Source organism: Patagioenas fasciata, chromosome 2 (genome assembly GCF_037038585.1).
Source record: "Patagioenas fasciata isolate bPatFas1 chromosome 2, bPatFas1.hap1, whole genome shotgun sequence".
NCBI classification, from domain to species: Eukaryota; Metazoa; Chordata; class Aves; order Columbiformes; family Columbidae; genus Patagioenas; species Patagioenas fasciata.
The window spans coordinates 112249221-112271088 of record NC_092521.1 but is presented as its reverse complement, the minus strand read 5'-3'; the positions used below and the strand labels follow the sequence as shown (position 1 = coordinate 112271088).

The 21868-nt window shown below is 39.9% G+C and overlaps 1 protein-coding gene across 2 annotated transcripts in view; it reads left to right on the top strand.

The window, feature by feature from the left end:
• The window catches only part of ITGA9 (integrin subunit alpha 9), a 223676-nt gene that overhangs the window by 95417 nt on the left and 106391 nt on the right, over positions 1 to 21868 (top strand). For both annotated transcript variants that reach the window (XM_071804740.1, XM_065830650.2), the window contains exon 16: positions 17278 to 17433. In XM_071804740.1, coding sequence (XP_071660841.1) covers positions 17278 to 17433 — 156 coding nt within the window. The remainder of the gene's footprint in view (positions 1 to 17277; positions 17434 to 21868) is intronic.

Here is a 21868-nt window from a genome sequence, read left to right as displayed (position 1 = left end):
GAAGTATAGCTACCATGGTCAGAGGGGCATGATATGTCTGCACGGTGCCCTGTGGTCTGCAGCAGGGTTCCATGTGAGGGTCTCTGCGGCTGCTCTTCACGTTTGTTGTGGAAACAGGTTTTGCTTTTCATGCTGAGTTTTTCACACATGCTGCCTCCACTCATCCTCTCTCCAAAAATGTTTCCTTCCTCCGTTGCACTTCATACTTGTTTGCTACCTGGCTAGCCAGATATTTGTATTGTATTAATAGAAAGAGGTGGTTTTAGGAAAGCAAGGGTGTACTTTGCACTTCGGTTTAGAGATGAATGGCCTGGTTTAGATTTCTTTATGTCCTCCTGAAAAGAAGGCTGAACATATGAATTTTCCAGCAAGCACATAGGTAGGAAGAAAGGAGAGTTAAAAAAAGCACCAGGAGTTTTTAAGAATAACTTCCAAAGCGAGAATGGATAGCGTCTCCCTTTTTTGGTTTAAAAGATATGCTGTGTATGTCTGAGTGCTTCGTATATAAATGACTCCTGACAGCACTGTTGTAAACGGCTGTGGAGGTGTTCCTTAGGCTGACCAAAGACCAAGTGCTTTCACTAAGCAGGAAGTGCCACAGAGGTTTTATAAAGTAAAAATGGCATTTGTCTGCTTTTCCCACAGCTGTCTCCATGCCTCTTTCGCTTCCATGACACACCTCATTTCAGCTTCCTGTCGCTCACTTCTCTCTGGTGATGTTCGCAAGGTCTGAGTTGACGAATGAAGGTTGAGGAACTATGGGATGGGCTAGTCTAGCCCTGGCTCTGCTTTTAAAAGTCTAAATGTATTCTTACCCCCCAAAAGTACACAAGGTTAGGGATATCATTTTGCCTTCTTAAATAATTAGATATTGTGGCTGCATTTTATTCAAGTGGTAGTAATAGACATAAAGATGAGTCTCCATTACAGACCTAGGTTGTAGACAAACCTGAGCAGTGTAGTCCTAGGGTCCGGTAAGAGTCCTTTAAGAATAGGCTGAATGAGCTTGTGGTCAAGCAGTGCTGTGAAGAGAAGCTTGGAAATGGTTTCTTGCTGTATGTTACTGCCATAATCAGAGAAGTGGTGCTTTGTGTATACTCTTCATGTGAAAACAGGAGTTCTTGTCTGCATTTTCAGTCTCAGCTCCCAACAGAGCTGGAGCAGATTGTTTTTAGGAGCATTAGTTAGAACTATATCCAGTCTTCACTGTTACTGCCTAAGGTATTATCCATTCCCATCACATCCTTTTCAAATGGCCTGTATTTTTAGGTTGTCATGCATTTGATAGTCTGTTTATTAATGTACCATTTACTCTCTGTTGGGATTGCCCAAATCAATTCCTAAGTAATACATTACATCCAAACCATATGTTATGTCTTTCTTGATAGAAAGCCAGTTTTAATTGTACGTGGGATTTGTGTGTGTGTGTTTAAGTAGCAGTGTAAAGGAAGCCAAATGGGGCTAAGCTTGAAGTTTGAACATGATTGATAATTAAGTAGATGTCTTCCAGAAACTTTCAGGTGTCATGTTTCTGTAATGAATCATTAGTATATTACAGTATGGTGTAAAACACAGTGAAGAGAAGCAGGATATGGTACAGTTCTATGAAATGGAAAGAAAAACGGGGGCCTCTTTTGAACTGTTACACTCTTGTTGGCTCAAGGCTGGGAGGGAGCACAGGGTACTACCTAGGATTTTTCACTGTGGACATATGATCAGACCAAGGGCAGATTTTTAAAACTATGGATACAAACTACATCTGTGTTCATGTAAGAACAAAATAATAGCTAAATATGTGGTCAGTTGAAAGTGTAATAATTTGATTCATGTGTAAGTAGCAAGAGATCCAGAGAAAATGCGAATGGGCAGATGCCATGGGATTTCCAGAGAAAACTGATTTTGACTAGTGGTTTGGCTAAGTGTTTGAGTGTGACTGTACTGCTTTGAAGGTTGTCACCTGAGATATCAATAAGAGAACTCTTGGTCGCATGAGTCATTATTTGAAGAGTTTAGTAAATTTCTACCAAGTTGGAAAGTAAAAAAAAAATTATTTCTTTCACGAAGGGCTTTAATAATGACTATTAAAGGTGAAAGGGATTGAAAGATGTGTAAAATACCACTTTCAAAGTGTGTAAGATTTTGCTTGTGGCATGTTACAAGTGCATTTGAGGACTGTACAATGGCAGTGGGACAGTCATGTTCACCTGCACTTCACCTCTGAGACAACGGTTTCATCATTTGGGAGCCCAGCTTTTCATTTCTTTCTTTGCTTATTTTTCCAGTAGAAATTATTTCTTGACTTTTTGCATCAGGTAACCTGAATTTAGTTTGAAAAGGACAATTTTCCCCTCTTTGGGTTTCCAGGGAAGGAGATTAACCTTCATAACTGTTACTCTGAATCCAAGGGTAGCCGTGGTCTCTCATGAGTAGCCAATTTTCATTTTAAATTCCATTTACATTAGCCAAGACAGTAAACTGGCAAAACCTTCAGTCTTTACATAATTTCATCTTTTCAAAGCAGATAACATTATTGTGGTTTATGTAGTATACAGAGAACACCACAAATATCTCAATTATTATTTCCGAAAGCATTAAACAGCACAATGTGTTCGAAGTTTTAGCAAAATATTTCAACCATCTAGAAGAAGCTGGGAAACTGCTGGCAATGAACACTTGTTACTTTAGGATCCTCAGGAGGATTTGTAATATATTTTTATGTTGTTTTGTGTTTTTTGTTTACTTTTTAAAATGCCCTTTCCAAGGAAAAGAAGCGGTTGTTAATTTGGTCAGCTCTGAAGGTAGACCTTTGAGATTATATGTGCTGTAGACCAGCAGTTAAAGGACTGGAAAAGTCAATTGAGGCTATTCTACGTAACGGAAAGGGTTTTCCTCTCAGGGGCCTTGGAAAAACTTGTTGGAGGTGGATACTTACTACCGTAACATGATCTTTATTTTTCCCTTTTTGTTTTCTTTTTAAATGTCACATACTGAGAGAAGCCTCTTCTTTACTGATGAGTAGTGGTAAAAACAGCTTTCTGTGGAAAGAGGATTCCACCCACTTTAAAAAGAAAACCAAAAAGTCATTCCATATTTTTAACAAAACAGAGCTAAGTAAGCCTTTTCTTTTCATCCTATTACTTGTAATGTCTCATTTTATTCTTCCTTGTCTGAAGTCTTTTAAAAAGGAATCAGATTACCTGTGGGCGGCTGTAAATCATTTCTGCCATCCAGGTTTAAACACTTGCTGTGTTGTATGGAGCATTTAAAGGACATTTTTCCATTCTTAGTAAAAACCTTGGTGTCTATTGAGCCACACTATACCAGTAAGTCTAGGGTATAAATTCACCTTCCTGCTGTTATTTGTGGGTGTTTTCATGATTTCAGTTTACAGAGATTTCGAGTTGTCTCACCTGAAATCAATCTTCATGGTGAAGAACCTGTGAGTACTTTTTTGGTCGCATGCATTTCTCTTTACAGAGAAAAGGAAGAGGTGCAGTCTGGTTTTAGAGAGGTTTCTCAACACTTGTCAGTTCCTATGTCATTCTCGGAGATGCTAAAGCATTTCTGACATATTGCCTGGCTACTACATGGCATCCGTAACAGGGGCATCAGTGCTTGTACTACAGTACAGTACTACAGTACAGTACTACAGTACAGTACTACAGAATGCACACATATTTCATGAAGTTCATGCTGTGCTTTTAATGCATTTGTAAATATGGATGATGTCAAATAACATTTACCAGAAGTAAACACATTAAAATGGTCTGGAGACTTAAGAGTCCCAAAGACCAGCTGAAGAGCTCTGTGCCTCCGTTATTGTTAACTTTTTCCAGCTTCTTGCAAAGCAAGGGGAATTCCAGCAAGCAATAAAGGTTCTGAAGTGTCAATAAACCAAAAAAGGATAGGAAAATTGATCTGAAGAGCTGTAGATTGACATCATCATACAAACAGTATAATGGAAATGCCAATGTCATGTGATTGCTCAGGATATTAAAGGAACAAATACAGTTTGATTTTTAAAAGCCAGCAACAACAGAAAACAAGCAGAAAGAACCCAAACAAAACCAACAAAAAGCCCCCACACGTGAGTACTGAAACAATGAGGTTGCTCAATGAAAGTAGCTGTGAAGATGTAATAGAGGTTTAGGGGATTGCAATTTTGCTTTGCATTTTAGATACCCTGATTTAAAAAAAAAAATAGAAGGATTTGTATATACAAAATCTGTATATACAAAAGTTAATACTTGGACAGAAGACTAATATAAAAAGGAGATGTCAGTGTAAGGTTATTAAGTGGGGTTACTTCTAGTGACATTCTTAAGGGATCAATAGCTTAACATCAGTATAGTCATCAAAGATCTACATTTTGCAGATAACACAAAAATACTTGGTTAACAGGGGATGATAAGAAATTTTTTACAAAGTGCTTTGAATCAGCCACTAAGCTGAGCCACTCAAGCAAAGTTTATTTTAATTCAGCGAAGTGTGAGGTCATACAACCAGGAACGAAGAATGTGGGTCCCACCTACAGAGGGGGAAGGGGCTTGTCTCCTGGAAAGCAGAGGCCTTGAGAAGGATTTCAGGGTCATAGCTGACCAACAATTTAACATGACTTCCCAGCATGATGGTTGGCAAAAAGGAATAATGATTTCTTTGGGTATGCAAACAGAGAGAATGTTACCTTGCAGTGATTTTTCTTCTGTATAGATCTCTGCTTTGGCCAGGGCTGGAGCTGCGTGTTCACTGATGAGATACTTTCTGTTTAGATTATGTTGTAAACAACTATAAAACCCATTCAAGTGTCTAAGGGAAAGCCTTACTTAGAAATCTGAACTAGTCACAGCGTTTATTTTAATGAAAGCAAAGACACACCTAAGAAGGCATTTGTAATCTAGCAGAGAAAGTTATGACAAAAACCGGTGACTGAAAGGTGATGCCACATGCATTTGAAGAAGCCTGACCCAGGACTTTATAAATTCAAGAGGGATTACTGTAGGACCTAACTATATGCATTTCTGGAAAATATGCTGTAAGTAAACAAATGATTTCATATAGTGGAAGGTTAACAAATGAAATGTAATGACTGGGATTTACAAGTAGGCGGACTAAATGATGCAGTTTATTACTGCCTCTTAGGATAATTTATTTTTACAAAAAGGAGAATTTCAAGGAGCATCATTAGTATCCCAGTGTTTGTTTCTAAGAGTTTCCTGTTGATAAAATAGAGACAAATTATAACAGAGCAATATCTGTTTCTCTGTACTGGATTTTTGAAGTGGTACCAAAGCAGAGAGATAGGACAAAATCCCACAGCCAGTGGGTTAAAAAAGTACAGGATGTGGTTTGTGTCTGGGACTGGAGATGCAATTTCTGAACAAGTAATACAGACATTAAGATGAAGTTTAAAATGTTACAATTTGCCAGTGGATATGTATTTATTATGTTCACAGCATAGTTCTGTGAATATAACACGCTACTGATAAACGTCCAAGTCTAGGCTAAGTTGTGCAATGTGAGTTGGTGCTTGAGCAGGCTGTGCTGGGAGTCTGATGCTCACTTCTGACCTGTGACTGTTTCGTGAAAGACTCTCTCTGTGTCTTGAACCTGACAGTGGAAGTTTCCTACATAGCTATTTTTCTGTGTTTTCTTTAGGTATCACTAAGCACTTAGAGATTCCCATTGGTGATTTTCAGGATTTGGTATGTGCTGCTTGTAGGATCAGAGCTTTGCCATCCTGGCCTGTGTCTTCAGTTTCTTTTTCTTCTCCATCTCCTCTTCACTTTGGCTTTCCCGGGCTCTGAGTGCCACACTTCTGATGCTCTTGCAGCTCTCTCCCTGGCCTCCGCAGTTGCTCCTTGCACAGTCTGATGATTTTCCTCCAACGTGCTTACTGTTGTCTGATCTGCTCTTACTTCAGCGCTGCATCCCAGCCAATTTGGAAATGAACAGACCCTGGAAAAATACGTTCCAAAAGTTCATGCACTAAGAAAATTAAAGTAAGGTTTCACCCCTTAAAATGAAACAACCTCAGCTTTGACCTAGTTTCATAGCGAAGGCGAGCATATTTCTTGCTGTTGGTGCTGTGTGCTACAACAAAGCTGCTTCCAAGCCTGGTGCCATCAAGCACACAGCCTTTGAAAGCTGAGTTACCCAAGGGCAGTGGTGCTGTGGTACGTACTCCCACACTGGAGGAGGGCAGTGAAGAGCTTGAAGCGATATCTCTGTTGGCTGGTGATGTTGAAAGCTGCCTCCTGGCAGGAGTCTGCTGTGGTCGGTGTCAGGGGTGTTGTCAACCCCTGCTATGCAACAGGTTGGCTTATGCCCAAGACCTGGAAAGATGCCTTTCTCCGTGGTGTTGGCTCTTGTTTTTTAATGGGTTGCTGTTTGCAGAGGACATCATTTTGTATCACAACCCATTACCAAAAGTGTACGGTGTGTGCTTGGTATACCATGTAAAGGATGTACAAAGGAAAGCAGTGGTTATTTCTGGGACATCTAAGGAGAGCAGCTGGGTAAGAAGAGAAACTACAGAAAAGATGAGTTTCCTGGTAATGTTACATAGTACTCGGTTTGCTGTCGTCTCATTGAGGTTAATGTCAAGTTACTTTCTGCAGTGAAAAAGCAGAATCAGCAGATGAAACCACCAAGCCTCTGAATGTTGCTGAAATACAGCACAAGTTATTTCTGCTCCTTGGCTGCTGGTGGCTATACCTGCCCATACTTTCAGGTATACTGTGAACAGTTCACAAATGAAGTGGTTGGGAAGTCACACTAAGTTGCTGTCTTTGGCATTGAAACTGGCTTTCATTGCCTGATAAAGGCAACATTTCGGCCTCTCTGCCATTCTGGCATTTGTGTGGTTTTGTATCTCAATCTGATGCACGGAACACAAAAAAGAATCAGCTCTTGGGGTGAGTCTGGTTGGCTTTACCTCCACTAGGTAAGAGAAAGATGCTTCCCTTCAAAATAAGGATCTGGACAGATCAAGATTATTTTACAGTTTTACAGTACAAGATAATATCTAGTGCAGATAAACTTGTCTTTTTATGAGTTTTTGTTATGTCTTCCTCAAAGCAGAATTAAAAAAAAAAAGCCAGTCCCCAACCCCTAGCACCCTGCTGCTTGTGATACTTTCTCCATTATAGCTCCCACTGGTTATAATCTCTTTCAGACCTCTACTCAAGGATTTTTGTGTATTTAGCTGGCAGGGGCTGCAGTTGGGTAGGGGCTAACTCTGCGCTTTCCCAAATTTGCTGCCATCTCTTCCCTTGCCCCAAAACATGGCATATTCCAGTTATCTGTTTACTGTTGCTGCATATCATCTAGAGTAGTCCTCTGCTTAGGACATTAATTTCTGTTGCCACATGTTGTGGGAGACAGGGCTTCGAGGAAGTGCCACTGTTGGGATGAGCACTCTTGTCCCAGTGAATAATGTATTAAATAATCAAAAGTAAACCAGTGCAGGCTGCAGATGTGTAAAGTGGTAATACCTACACATAATCATATTTGGTTAAAACCTTATTCCAGTAAATGCAGTATTGCTGTTGTAAAGGGCCATTTTTTCCATTCCCCATGCATGCACCTCCAGCTTCAGAGCAGAGCTCTCGGCTTTGATCTGGGGAACTGCATGGTTTTCGCTTATTTGTGGAAACATTTGCCTTGTTTGTTTTTAAAGCCAGCGGAACTCAAAGGGAAAATTTTATTTTTCCTTGGTTCCCCTGAGAAACACTCATTCATCCTGCTCCCATCCACAGGTTTAAACAATCACCCTTTGTCATTGTGCAATATTCTCTAGCCCAGGCGTCTCTGAGCGCTGGGCAAGCTGTATCCACTGACGTGGGTGCTGGGCAGGAGGCTCTGCCTCTTCTTGAATGATCAGTGAAAGAAGGGGAAAAGCCTTCTTGCTGAAGTGAATGGCGAGCTTTGCATTCAGTCATGATTTCATATGTAAATGGACTAAAATGACTGTGAGGTTCCTGAAATATGTCGTGATTCCTTCCTCTTCTTCCTTTTGGTTTTGTGTTAGTTGTGAAGAGAGGCTGGGAGCCTGAAGAGAGCGGACGGTTGTTAGTGAGGTGGTGTCTGGATGATCAGAGGAGAGTGGGAAACAAGGAGGAAAGTGAGGAAGAGGGAGATGGCACAGAGGCAGGGTGTTACTGAGGTGGTCCTCAATGTGCTGATATGTAGGTATGTGCAGGATGGGAGGCAGGGAGGCTAATGAAATATCCTTGGAGTTGTCCATAATGCTTGTGCTATGTAATGGATAAGTTTCCTTGAACTCCTCAACTTAATTAATAAGAATTAATATTGTTAACCAAGTTAATAATTTGATGAATTACGCTGTTACAGAATAGTGATTGGGAATTTGTCATCCATAGAGATTTCTTTGTTTCTAGAACAATAGGGCTCCCGTATCCTCTTCAGATATTGCAGCTGATGTGTGTACAGATTCCATACCACAGAGGAGTAAAGAGCTCAAACTGCAGGTCCTGGTTTCAGAAGGTTTCTAGCAGGTACCTAGCATGTGAAATGTGAATTGATATTAAACGTGCAAGGAGATGTCACAGAGGAGCTTTGTTCATATTTTTAAATTCATGTGGCAAAGTAGACAATCATGATACTTTTACACATATTGATTTTAAGTCCTGCTATGAAGAGGATTAAACGAATAAATCCTACCTCTTCCATTTAACAGTGGAAGAATAGACTTGGGTCACATTATTGCAACACTCCCAGGGCACCATTGTGGAGCTATCCATTCTCCTGTCACTGAAAGAAGGATTTACAGTTTTGTCTGTAAAAACCTGCAGATTTCTTAAGTAAACTGTTCTCACCTCAATAATATGTCAATAAAAGTATATGAACGCCATTCTTCTCATGCACTCAGATGCATGTATGCAGGCAGGTGTTACTCTCTTTGGAAGATTTTCAAGGACCATTTACATCAGCTCTAGTAAAAATACTGTCAGTAAAAATGTCAATGATAAGGTTATTTCTATCTCTATCTATCCTCTTCTACTGAGGATGATCCTGCTTACTTTCAGTCCTTACACAATTCTATTTTTTTTTACCTTTTTTTTATAGGATACTGGGCTTAAGTTGAACATTTCTTTGTTCCATACACATGTTTCTTATAAAGCCATATTGATCAAATGCTTTTAGTCACAACAGTGTTGAAAGGATCAGAACAACTTACTGTCAGGCCTTCAATTCTAGTCACCTTAAAATGAAGTGCCCGTCAAAAATTTTTTCCCACCGCTATTGTGATATTTCATAGCCATCCAGGCTTTCTGCCTTCTGCTCTGACTCTTCTAGCAGATATTCAGCCACCTTGACCATTTGATATACCAGCATTAGAACTGACAGGACATAGGGACATCTGCCAGGTGGTACAGACCGATGCTTTTCTCAAACAAATCTACCGCAAATCTAGGGAATGCAGCAGGATCATCTCATTCAGCCCGTGGTTGTTTGACCTATTCATCATAAGGTGACCTGCTAGATAGACATACTTTATGACAGTATGAGATAAAAATATGCCTTAGGACCTGGATCCAAGAAGGGGTGTGGTTCCTGCCTCCAGTCACATAGACTCATGTTAGATGCTTACCCCCCTTGAGAAGTGAGAGACACCTCCAAATGGGAGCAGGCATTTAAAGTCAGCCACTTTGTGGGATGAACAGTGGGAAATTCTGAGAAGAGGAGTGTGTCCTACATGCTAGCTCTCCCTGTGGCTCCCATGTTCTCTACAGAGCTTGTGGGATGTGACTCCAGTCTGAGCTGCCAGACACAGTGAAAGGTGTATCGACCCAAAAAGAAGGGCTCCTGACCACCCTTGTGGGCTGTGGTTTTGGGCAGGGGCTAGGAGGGTCAGTCCTCGACCCCAGTCACCTCTGAGGACAGCTTGTGTGTGAGATTTTTGCATGGAAAGTTTGTTGGATGACACACATGCACAGCTGTTTTTATCTACAGCTAGAGGTGTACGGGAGGTAACCAAGAGAGTGAACAAGCAAATGCAGCACATGAATGCTAAAGTTAACCGTGATGTTTTGGCCAAACACCATTCCCCCAGGTCCATGGACATGTTCAACTTTTAGCAGATGTGTTGTCATATATAATGAACCAGGAGCCAAGAGCCTTAAACCGCTCCTCCTCCTCTAACAGCTGCATACATGGAGACCCCTGTGTTTGTTTTATGTATCAGGATTGGAGGGAGATGCTACATAAAGGGAAACAGGCAGTTGAATTAGCTCATATTCTGGACCTAGTGCTTTTTAAGACGCTATTAAAGGAAATCTCTTTAAAGCTTGGTTTTGAATAAAATCTTGTATCAGCAGAATATGAAATGTGTTAACTCCAGTGGAAAAAACAGGTATATGATAAGGTTATGCACAAAGAGTCTGGATTTAATTATTGTCTTAATTCTGCATATAATTCTCTGCTGAAATATATAAATTTTCAGAAAGGAAAAATAAATACATATTTGAATTGTTAACCCTGTTCTTCCCTCTTGGGTTCTCTTTGGCCACCTAAATTCAGGTCATCATTTCACAAATACCCACCAGCTCCCAGACTTCCTAATTATTTGTGTTTTCATACTGTCTGTATTACAGGTAGCCAGTCACACGTTATGGAGATTCGTCCAGCTGGTGCCAGGAGAAAGCTGGACATCTAAGCGGTGTTTACTTTAGCGTAGAATAATGTGATTTTTATATATTTGGGGAATTTTATTGATTTTTCATCTAAAATACCCAAAGAAAGGCTGAAAGTGAACTGTAAAAGAGAGAAAGGGAACAGGTGGTAAAAATAAAACTGAAAACATTAGGTCCAATAATAAAAGGCCCAACATTCAAATGTATTTATAGGATGTGAAACTATATTGTCATAATGCATTTTAGTACTCGGCTTGAAAATCAAGGTCTGAGCTCAAGAGTACCTAATATCTTATTTGAGGGCATGGAATGACTTTTCTTACTGATTACCATGAAGGGATTATCAGCAATACATTACTGCTAAGCCTTTTTAACCTTTGACATGGAACATTTAGGCTATTGATCTCAATCTCTCCCATACCGACATCAGTAATGCATTTATCACTCCCCAGCTGATAGCAGGAAGCCAGATGTGGAGGGATGGTGAAGACTTATTTAAACTCAGAGTGCAACTTGTACCCAGCTGCAGTTTGGACTTGCAGCTCTCCCATCACTGTCTCACGGTGTTCTCTCGGTTCATGCAGGCTCCTGGTGTTTATTTAGTTCCACATTTCTCCAGGATTTGCCTTTTTTTTTTTCCCCACAACATCTTTCCTGTTATCAGTACTTGTAAAGAGGGCTTGCTGACCTGATGGAAACAGTTGTGTGCTGGAGTAATGTTTTTGGGAAGAGGACAAAGGAAACACTCCCATACTTCAAATGCTAACCCTAAATAACACTGGAGGGTGTCACACCCTGCAAGTCCTTTGCTCTTCCCCCACCCCGCTCTAAACTTTGGGATTATTCAGAGGCCTTGTAATGTTTGAAGTTTAGCAACAAAGACTGTTTGCCTACTTGTTGAATTGTAGCTGTCACAAGATCTTAAAAGAAAACAGAAGCATGTATTATTGAAACATCAGGCCTCCGATCGCCTTTATCTGTTATTAATTTGACAAAAAAAATCACCAATAATGTTGTAAATGAGCTTTTACCAACCAAGTAAACTTATACTTCAGCCTCTTCTCCAGAAAAGTTTGCAGTTTGGTTTTGACTACAGTAACATCTAAAAAACCCAGCTTGTGTGCAGAATGGAAACTAGATATTTTCTAGACAATTTTGGCAGCACTGTGTTTTGTCCACCTTTGCAGTGGGGAGATATCAATGCTAAAATTGTGCCAAACTGGAATAAATTATTACAAGTTCTAGAACATCTTTATCAAAGTGTACGCAGGACAGAGGAAGGCTCTTGTAGGGACTGAGGTGGTTATTCTTTTACACAGGATTAGTAGAAGGCTGAAAGTTACTAACTTGTGCTGGGAACTGACATCAAGGGATCTAACCTTGGACTCAAAAAGTGTTGCAAGGAACAGGACAAGGAAGTTGCTCCTTACTAATTTTCGGGTACAAGAATGAGGTGTACACATTCATTCATTTGAAATGAATGGAAATCTGTCTTCCAGTTTGAAGCCAATTTGTCTAATTGATATTTTCATTGAATTGCATGGCACTTCAGCCTTGCATCCTGAATGGCTGAGTTTAGAGAGGAAGAGTGAGATAATAGGAAAAGGTAATTAATTTTAAAGTCAAGCACTGTCATCGTATTGATTCATAAGCCATAGTGTATGTTTATTAAGGCCTACAGCTGATATTTGATTTGATAAATTGTGGAAGTAGTGGCCTTTGGCTCTGAAGGCTGGTGGACCTTTGAGTCATTTTTTTATGTCACTGAATAGGGAACTATTTATCTCTTGGCACTGAGCTGAGGACTTGTGGTAGTAACTTGTGAGCTGATTAAAGTGTTTTGCTGGATTAGCATTAGTGTGATGGCTATGTAAATTTTGCAGCATTAATATGTTATCTATTAAATTGGGATTGTCCAATTTATTTTGTGTGTTTTAAGGCTGTAAAAATTCCTATAGTCTATTATTAGTGCTTGTTTAAAACTTGAAATAAATATGTTTAGACTAAAAGTTTCATGTTGAGTGTTTTAAAAGCCAGGTTCTTGAATTCACTGTTAGTCATCAAACTAAACAGAGCTTGATTCTCAGAAGTACTGAAAAGCTGTAGTGAATTCAGTAAAAGCTCTGGAATCTGTGCATGGGTTGATGTCCTCAGGATCAAGTTGGAGGGAGTAGAAAAAAGGCCTGACAGATCAGAGATCTTTCCCACAAAGAGGAAACTCCAGAAGGATCTGAACAAGGATGAAAGCAAGGAGCAACCATTGAAGTCACCCTGATGGTTACATGTATCTCTTAAATTGATTCTGTTGAAAATGACTTCATATTCATTGCTTTGAAGGACCACGTTTCATCCTTTATTTCTGCGGGACTCTTGCTGTAGATTGTGGGGATTATTTACATCTCAATTTATTTCTCAGCCCATTGGCCATGATTAAAAACGGAATTCATCAATCTCCAGAGCCCCTGCTAGAGACTTTCACCTTATAGAAGAAAGGGATTAGATGTGATGATTTATTGGCCTCATATACAGTCCCTTGACTGTTCTGTGGCACTGAGCCGAAGGAAAGCTGAAATGATATCCAGTCTTGTCTGGCAACCACTCACATCATGAGCAGAGTAAATCCTGTCCCTTGACTAAAACCCTGTCTTGTTCCATCCAAATTTGCCTGAATTCCTGATGTGTGTGGGCTCTTGGTAGCACAAAGTTAAGGTTGGAGAAGGCAGTGGCAGCCGGCCAATGAGCGTGCCTTTAGGATGTTGGAATCTGTGCCTGTGTTGTCATGATGTCCCTTAGACTGTGACTATGAAAAGCACAGAAAATGATTTGTTACAGTCATCACACTCTATCTTTGAGAGGGAATTGGAAATGATGTTCAGAATCACAGCTTTAACATTTGATCATTGTTCTGTGATTACTTTTCAGATTTTTAGGACTTTTTGGTACTAAAGCCAAACAGAAATGCAGTCTTGAATCTGGCAGAAGCTTTGCTTGCTTGCTTTCTTCTCCCGTGCTAGACTGGAAAACAAAAAGGAAAAAATATGTGGCCATGCCCAGCTTCTACCACAGCATTTAAAAAATGTGTATTTCTTTGAGGTGATTGTTCTGGGAGAGGAGATGAAAAGCCTGCTCTTTGTTAGGGTGAGCTTTCAAGACCATGGTATCTTTTGAAACATCTCAAAATGTCTTATTGCTTTCTTAGATGCTCTTAAAAGTGTGCTATTTTTGGACTCTGAGTTCTTTCTCTTTGCTAGATACTAGTGAGGCATAATCTGTAATACCCTTGATGAAAACCCAGCTTACTCCTGCCAAAACACCTTGGTTTTTTTCAACTCAAAGTGTTGCTGTGCAACATGCCTCGCAGGAAAAGGTGAAAGATTCTCACAAAGGGATTCAGCTAGCTAGGGCTGTTTAAGTTGCAGGAAGGGATACTGGTGGAAGGGTAGTTTACTGGGACTGAACTGTATATATTTCTGCAGAAGCCTTATTGCAAAAGTTTCTTATCTCCAGAATGAAAACTGATCTGAAAGAGAGTAGGGAAAAAACCCACAACCCTGCAGAAACTGCCAATGAGAACAAGAAAACTACATATGATAGCTGATGGTTTGTGGGAAATCAAGTCCCCAGTCTAATTCAGGCATAGTGAAAACTGCCAGTAGTTTAGTGACATCCAGTCAGTACAGATGGATATGTGTTGCTGTTACTCACTGAGGCCTTGTTACATGGTTGTTTCTGTTGATAATGTGAACTCCTTGAATGTTACACTTATTTTGATGTCCTCCAGACTTTTTTCCATTAATGAAACTGTGCTCTCTGTAGGCTATGATTTGCACAGATGCTTTTTCTTGATGATGAAATGTCTTTAACCTTTGACACTTACTCAGCATAGCAGTGTCATGGTGAAAAACAGTAAATACATGTAAAAGCCACTTGTGGAAATTATTTCCCTTGGCAAATCCACTTCATTAGGGCCATTTGACTGATACTAAAACCAACACAGTTTCCTTGACTTGAAGGATTTTTCAGTGTATCTCAAACCCAACTGTCATTGCATCTTTTGACTTCCTTTTAGAAATCAGGAATACTTAAAAGCAATCTATTGGCTGTGTCATCAGTATATGATTCAACCACTGGAAGCGGTATGTTTGGGTAGACTGAAAGGGAAAGAAACTGGGTGTATTTCTAACCTAAAATAGTACTTCTCCAGGTTGCACTTTGGCAAATAGTCATTATTCTCTTTACGTGCTTGCATCCCAGACTGTCTGTGGTGTACCTGCAAGGCAGGACTGTCTTGTCTCTTTCTTACTGAGGACAAATCCCACAGACTGTCTCCTTCATGTTGGTAGGATTGTGAACAGAAGGGACTGAACGTGTGGCAAAATTAATAACTGGGTAGCATTCATACTTTCATCCTTAATTAAAGACAAGTGGGTATGTGAAACATATTTCCCCAGGGCTGTGGTGAGGCAATATCCACACATGTAATTAATCTAGCTGCTGGAAGTCACTGTTTCACCACTAAAATGAAGCAGAAAGAGACACCAGCGAATAATACGAGCATGCTCCAACATTCATTGAAGTCAATGGGAAACTTGTCTTTGGACTTCAAAAGGCATTGGACTGAACCCTGCAAGATCATATTAAAACACTTAGAAGTCATTAAGCACTTATTCTTGCTACACTGAAGTAATAGAGTTGAAAAAACTATAGCTGGATTTTAATTTAATCCACTGCCTACACTTTTAATTGTTCCATGTTTACACAGTTGGTTGCATACAGTTGGACTAGGTGGCAATTTGCCCAATGATTTATTGTGTTTCACTGTTGCTGCATGGTATGCTTTTTATAGTCTTGTTTCTGTGTATACATAGTTGTCTTGTATGCTGATACAATCCTCACTTTAGTTACTACACATGATTTTCTGTGAGAGAAAACCTAGCAGCTTCTGTGAGTTGTAATTGTGTTATTTAGTAATTTCAGTATGGTACAACTTCTATCCTGAGGGTGGACTGTAGAAGGGGCTGAAGATGTCAGCATCTCTTCCCCTAAAAGTATTAGCAGCACCCTAGAGGGTACATAATCCTTTTTAGGGGATGGGGAAGGGGTTACAGAGCTGCTCGCTGCCGTCACCAGTGCCACGGTGTCTGACCTTGATCTCTATCCATGACTGAGAAAGCAAAAACTGCTCCAGTCAATGCACAGTCGAAACTTTGGGTGCTCTGGGCTGCTGCTGGGCACTGGTAGACTTTGGTAACAAGGGAGGAATTCAGGGGCTAGCTGGAGGCATCAGAGTGCCAGAGGGTAAATGTCATCAAACCAGGTCTCTGCTCTTCTTCACCTGGCTGATGATTTGAAAATTTGGTTAGCCACTAGTTTTTGTCTGGTTACAGAATTCTGTGGCTTATCAACATATTAGAGAGAACAAATGGTTGCCTTGAAACAGATTAAACAGGGTGCGTGGAAAGCCAGTTAGTGCCCAAGTTTCTGACATCTGGAAGATGCAATTTAAACAGCATTGCATCTCAATTGCTTGGTGTGCTTGGTGTGGTTGGCAGGCTGTGTTCAGAGAAGCCCACTAACTGATGCAAGCTGAAGTTGAAAGTTGGGCATTTGAAGATTTGTTGTGCTTACTTATGGTATTTATTTATTGCCTCAGTTTCATCTGTGCTGAATTCATGCTAAGTTTTCAAGTAGCTAAAATTTAAGAGGAATGTTTGCTTATGAAAAGGTAGAGCATTTGCCACTTCTGTTTTGTGGTAAATTGAATTTTGGAAGACAGGACTAAGCAGAGCACAATCAGCATTTTGTCCTCGCAGAGCAAACTGGCTTTAGGCATCACATATTGTGACAAACAGTGTGAGTTTTGTGGCTCGGGCTCCAACAACAAGAAAAGACAATCAATAATAAGGATTCATCCCATCAGACAAATAGTGTGGCACCATTTAGTACATCTGGTATGCATCCTAGATTATAGCTAATAAAGACACGGAAAAACTTCTTACTTTACCTAGTGAAATGTTACTGTGCTGGGGGGTCGAGCTATGAGTTTTGATTTCAGAACCATGCTGGAAGATTGCATTTCTTGCCCCTGCATGTCAGTAACCTTGTTTTATAGCAGCATTGGTGTCTTTACACTTCCATTTATTTAACTGATACTGCAAAACAACAGGGCAAGATGGAGTTTTCTTTTCAGGAGTGGAGCACTCTAGACGTAATCTCAGTCGAAGCCTAGGGTTAGAAACTCCTGAGATGGTGATTTGCTCTTTGCTTCCGCATTGTGAAAGACTAATGAAAACACAACCTTTTTTAAGAAAATGTCTTGGTTTTATTGAAAAACACTCCATCTATAGGTTTGCCAGATATGCCACTGCTTCTGTGGAACCAAGAGTAGGTCACAAAAGAATTACAGTTTTCGGGGGTTTTTTGTTTGTTTTAAATCTTCTGACTTGTCTTACTATAATGTGCTTAATCCTGTTTGGCACAGAGCAAAATAAAGAAACTAGAGGAGCCTGCTTCCTGTCTGTGGTGTTGAATATAAAAATCTGCTTTAATTGGATGTATAATCATTGTATATAAAAATCTTCTTGCCTGCATGCATAGGTAAAATATCTCTTTCTTTTTACAGAAAAGGGTCAAAGATGTCATATCTCCTATTGTATTTGAAGCTGCATACAGCCTTGGGGAACATGTGATAGAAAGAGGAAAAGAAGACAAGGAACTACCTGCTCTCAAGCCCGTTCTCCGCTGGAAGAAAGGACAAAAGATAGCACAAAGGAATAAGGTCAGATTTGGACTATGTTATTTCCCTAGAAGTCCTGTGACTGACAGCAGAACTGGACATAAAAGGGGATTACCAAGCTCTGGGTCGTTTGCACACAGTCGCCCTTTTGTACAGTCCTTGCTGTTGCTGACATCACATCAGTGCTTCTCCATGACATAGTAAATACTTCTGCTGACCAGGTTGGGCAGTGCAAGGTGCAGTTGCTTTTTTATTACAGGGTGTTCATGCTGGGAAGAAGGAGACTGAATAAGGGAAAGGACGAGAAAGGTCCTGCTCCTTCTGGTTCTTCCATTTCTGTAGAGGCTTCTTGTGAAAGGCTTGGCCCTGATCTTCTTTCCAGGTTGAGCCTTTGATAGTGCCAGAGGGACAGGGCTGGTTCCAGGAGGGGACACAGGAACTTGACCCTCTCTGTGAGGGGGACAGAATAAAGAAAAATTTACCTGGCCCAACTGCCCTCTCTTTTGGGGGACTCATCATGTCCAGTCATTCAGCAAGGGAAACCCACTCCTGCTGTTATTGTAGGACATGCTATACTAAAATAGGATGGTTTTGTTTCAGAGAAATTAAAGCATAGGTGCAGCCATGTACTTCTTGGGATCTTGTTTTGCTCCACTGCAATGCAGAAAACCCTTTTGTCTTTAATTCTGGTGAGAACAAGAGAATTCCCTTCATTTTGAAACACAGTGTAGAGTTTTTTTTTTTTTTTTTGGCCTCTTCCTCACAAGTTGTTCCCTAAGGAACTAAAGTGTATGTGATTATCCTGCCGCTCTTGTCTGTTTTGACCTCACTAGTATCTTTGGCAAATGTTGGGCAATTTTGTCAGGATTTGATAGGAGCGATCAAGACAGTGCTTATGAAGGTATTAAACACCTTCAGGGTTCATGCAACAGGCAGTCATGTTGAGGAGAGAGACCCTGTTAGTGACCTTTGAAGAGACTCCAGTATGAGTGCGATCCTTGTAGGTACGGGACAATCTGCCAAGGAAGGAGCTTGCAGAACAATTCAGCCTCCCACTGTGCCAGCACCAGAGCATCTGACTGTGAAGCTTGAGGCTCCACAGGGAAATCAGGCTACTTATGTGGCTTGAAAAACTTCTTGTGTGTCAGAATTGCAGGATAATTTAGGCTGGAAAGGACCTTTGTAGATCAAGTTCCTTGCTCAAAGCAGAGCCAACTTGAAAGTTAGATCGAGTTGCTCAGGGTTGCATCCAGTCAAGTTTATTTTCCAAAGTATGCTTACAGAGTTACAGGCTGGCACTGCTTGTGAAAAGGAAACCTTTTTTTTTTTTTAATTTAAAGGAAAAAAAAGCTGTAAAAAGTCTGTCTGGAGCCTGAGACTTTTAGCAATGAATTGTTAGATCTGTTTTTTAACCCTGGGAAGATCATGTCTATTAAGTGATGCTTGCATCATCAGCATCTATAACATTACTTTCTGATGCTACTCGTGAGGATATGTTGTTATGCTGAAATTGCAGGTCCTTGAATCCTACTAAAAAAACCCCAAAACAAACAAACAAACAACCCCCAAACAAACAAACAAAACCACAAAAAAAACCCCACACCAAAAAAACACCAAAAACCAAACAACAACCAACCAAACAAAATTAAAATGCTGAAAGAGATTTGCTTCTTTATATACCTAAGTGTTTTGAACTGTTTTCGGCTATAATCCTTGAACTTAGACACATGAGTATTTATTCAATTATGCTTTATTTTTATAAATGTATGGATGAAAGATGCACCTAAGAATTACTTATTTTCATGAAGAAGGATTATATGCCTGTTATGTATCTGAATGTTGTGTTGTTGCAACGATGTGATGGGAATTTGTGGAGAGCTTTGGAAGTTGAGCATTATGCTGAAAACCTAAGTGTTACACGAACAAAACTGCTTGGTTGCTTTACCACTGTGTTTAAACTCAGAAGGTCACATGTTGCCCTGCAGGCATAGTTTTGATATTTTAATGTACCTAAATGCCGAGGTTATAGAGCAGAAATACAGATATGTTGGGATTTTCCCTGAGTTGTTTTCTTGCGTAATTTGGATGAAAGAGAGCTGGTTTAACAATGCCTTTCCATTTGCTTTCCAGATGTTGTTCACTTAGCTTAGTAAGAGAAGGATTTTGACATGGGGTGTGCCTGCAAGTGTGCTTTCAGCTAAGGAAGCGGGAAGAGCTTCAGAGTCGGTGTGGCAGTTGTGGTGACAAAGCCCTGATGGAGTAGCCTCGAGGCATGGTGGTGGGGTACTCAAAAGACCGATTTTTTTTCACGGGAAAATCAGGGCATAGTGTTCTATTTCAGGATTCTTGTTATCTTGCAAGTATAAATTGTTCTAAATGACCAAAAGGGATAGTAGGAAGCAAAGTTAATAGAATAAAATATTTACATTCTCAAAGAATCTAAGAATTAGGGAGGGACCTGACATTTTGTAAGTCCAATTCAAAACAGATTTAGTGGGATTTGTTTTCAGAAGATACAGCACGGGCGAGGGCAAGTGGACAAGCTTAGCATTAGTGCCAGTACTGGAGTCTTTAAATATAGCTAGTTGTGTGTGGTTTTCAAAAGCCCGATCTCCGATTAGTCCTGTGAGAAGTGGCATTTTGAAATCAGAAATGTTGCATCTGTTGCTTTGAGGCACCATTACAATACTGTTAAGAGGCTGTCACTTTTCTGTGGTAGTTGAAGTAGCTGTAAGTAGTTGAATAGCTGAAGAAAGGGGAGGGAGTCTTCTGTCTTTCAAGATCCTACTGGGGGACTGCTAGGCCTACTTGGAAAGCCCATCATCTTGCAAATATGTGGACTTTATAGTCACCTAGATAGGATCTTATTTAAACTTAAGTGATGTTAAAGCCGAAGTGATCACTTTCACTGGGATTTCAGTTTGTTTCCCATGAACCTGATGTTTCCTGTATGCTTGTGTGACTTCCCAACAAGAGCCGTATGGCTCACAAACAAGGAGGTAGACTTGATCTTAAAGGTCTTTTCCAACCTAAATGACTCTATGATTCTGTGCTTTTATTTATTGGTCATCTTTATTTTAAAAGAATGCAGTCTTTACTGTAAGGCAATGCAAAATGCTGATATTTAAAAATAAGCCAAAACCAAACCTTGATTGTTCAGTGAAGAAGCTTGTTTCTATTGCTAAATCAACTGTGCTTGAAAAAATCAAAATTTGAACGTCTGAGTGATTTGAAGAAAAGGATCTTGAAATTTCCTGATGAAAGCCACACAATTTTGAGACTTTATGTATTTTTTTTTAAGCAAAGAGGCTCTGATACTTCAAAATGAAGTACTAATGTAACTAAATCGGCCTGAGGGACTATTTGGCCCAGGTAATTTCTCATGGACTAAACTATTTTATTGATTCTTGTATATGCTTAACAGAAATGACAGTTGCTATAGTTTGGTGTAATTTTTTGTGGTAGCAAAAGCAAATACTTAATGGATATGTGTCTATTGATAGATGCCATGGCAGCTTTTAAAATTGTTGGGTGGAGAATGGTGGTGTGGAGGAGATTATACCTTTCCAAGTTATAAGTTGCTAGTCAGCTCAATTTTGTTCAAACAGAAGATCTCTGATGGGTCAGGATTGGGTGGGGGAAAAAAAGATTCTACTTTGAGTGTATATTATAAACTTTAAAGCTTCCCACCCTGAGGATGACTTTCCATTAGCTTCTATTTTGCTTCCCAAATCCAGTTGCTACCTCCATCCTCTGGAAAAAACTAATAAGTCTTCTTACTTCAGGGAAATTAATGAGTATTTAGAACTTGGTTTGGCTTAGTTCGTTGTAAGTGGTTTGTACTATAACATTTATTTTTGTATACCCACTGTATAAATACATGTCAACCAAGGAGGAGAAATATCTCCTGCCAAATACAGCCCGGATTTGTTCCTAGTAGTATCCAGTAATGTATCTTAGAGTTCAAAATGTGGTATGCTAGAATTCTGCCTGTTCTAAATACTGTAATAAAATCACCTGCTGTTATGTGGATGGAGACACCATTTTGTTATAGGAAAATATTCTCAGGAGATTTAATTGCGTCAGTGTTTTCAGGACTTCGTGAATGGTCTGCTATAAAACTACTTGCAAGTTATAAGAAGAGACAGAAAATGTTTAGAACGTTCTGTTCCCAGCTGTGCTACTGACTTGCAGTGAGAATTTGGGTACAGTGCTGTACCTCTGGGTGCCTGAGGCTGCACGTCTCTGGGATAAACTTCACTTTTTTAAAGCAGAGAACTACTTTTAAAAATACTTGTGTTTGAAAAGCTAGTGAAGTATTTGCACATAAATTTGCTTAGTTGGCAGGTATGAGAGAGCATAGGGGGATTTTTATGGAACTGAATTGTGAACAACCTTCAGTGATTTTTGGTTTGCTGCATGAGTAATGCCATTATTTCTTTTAAAACATGCACACACACCACCAGAGTCATACTGA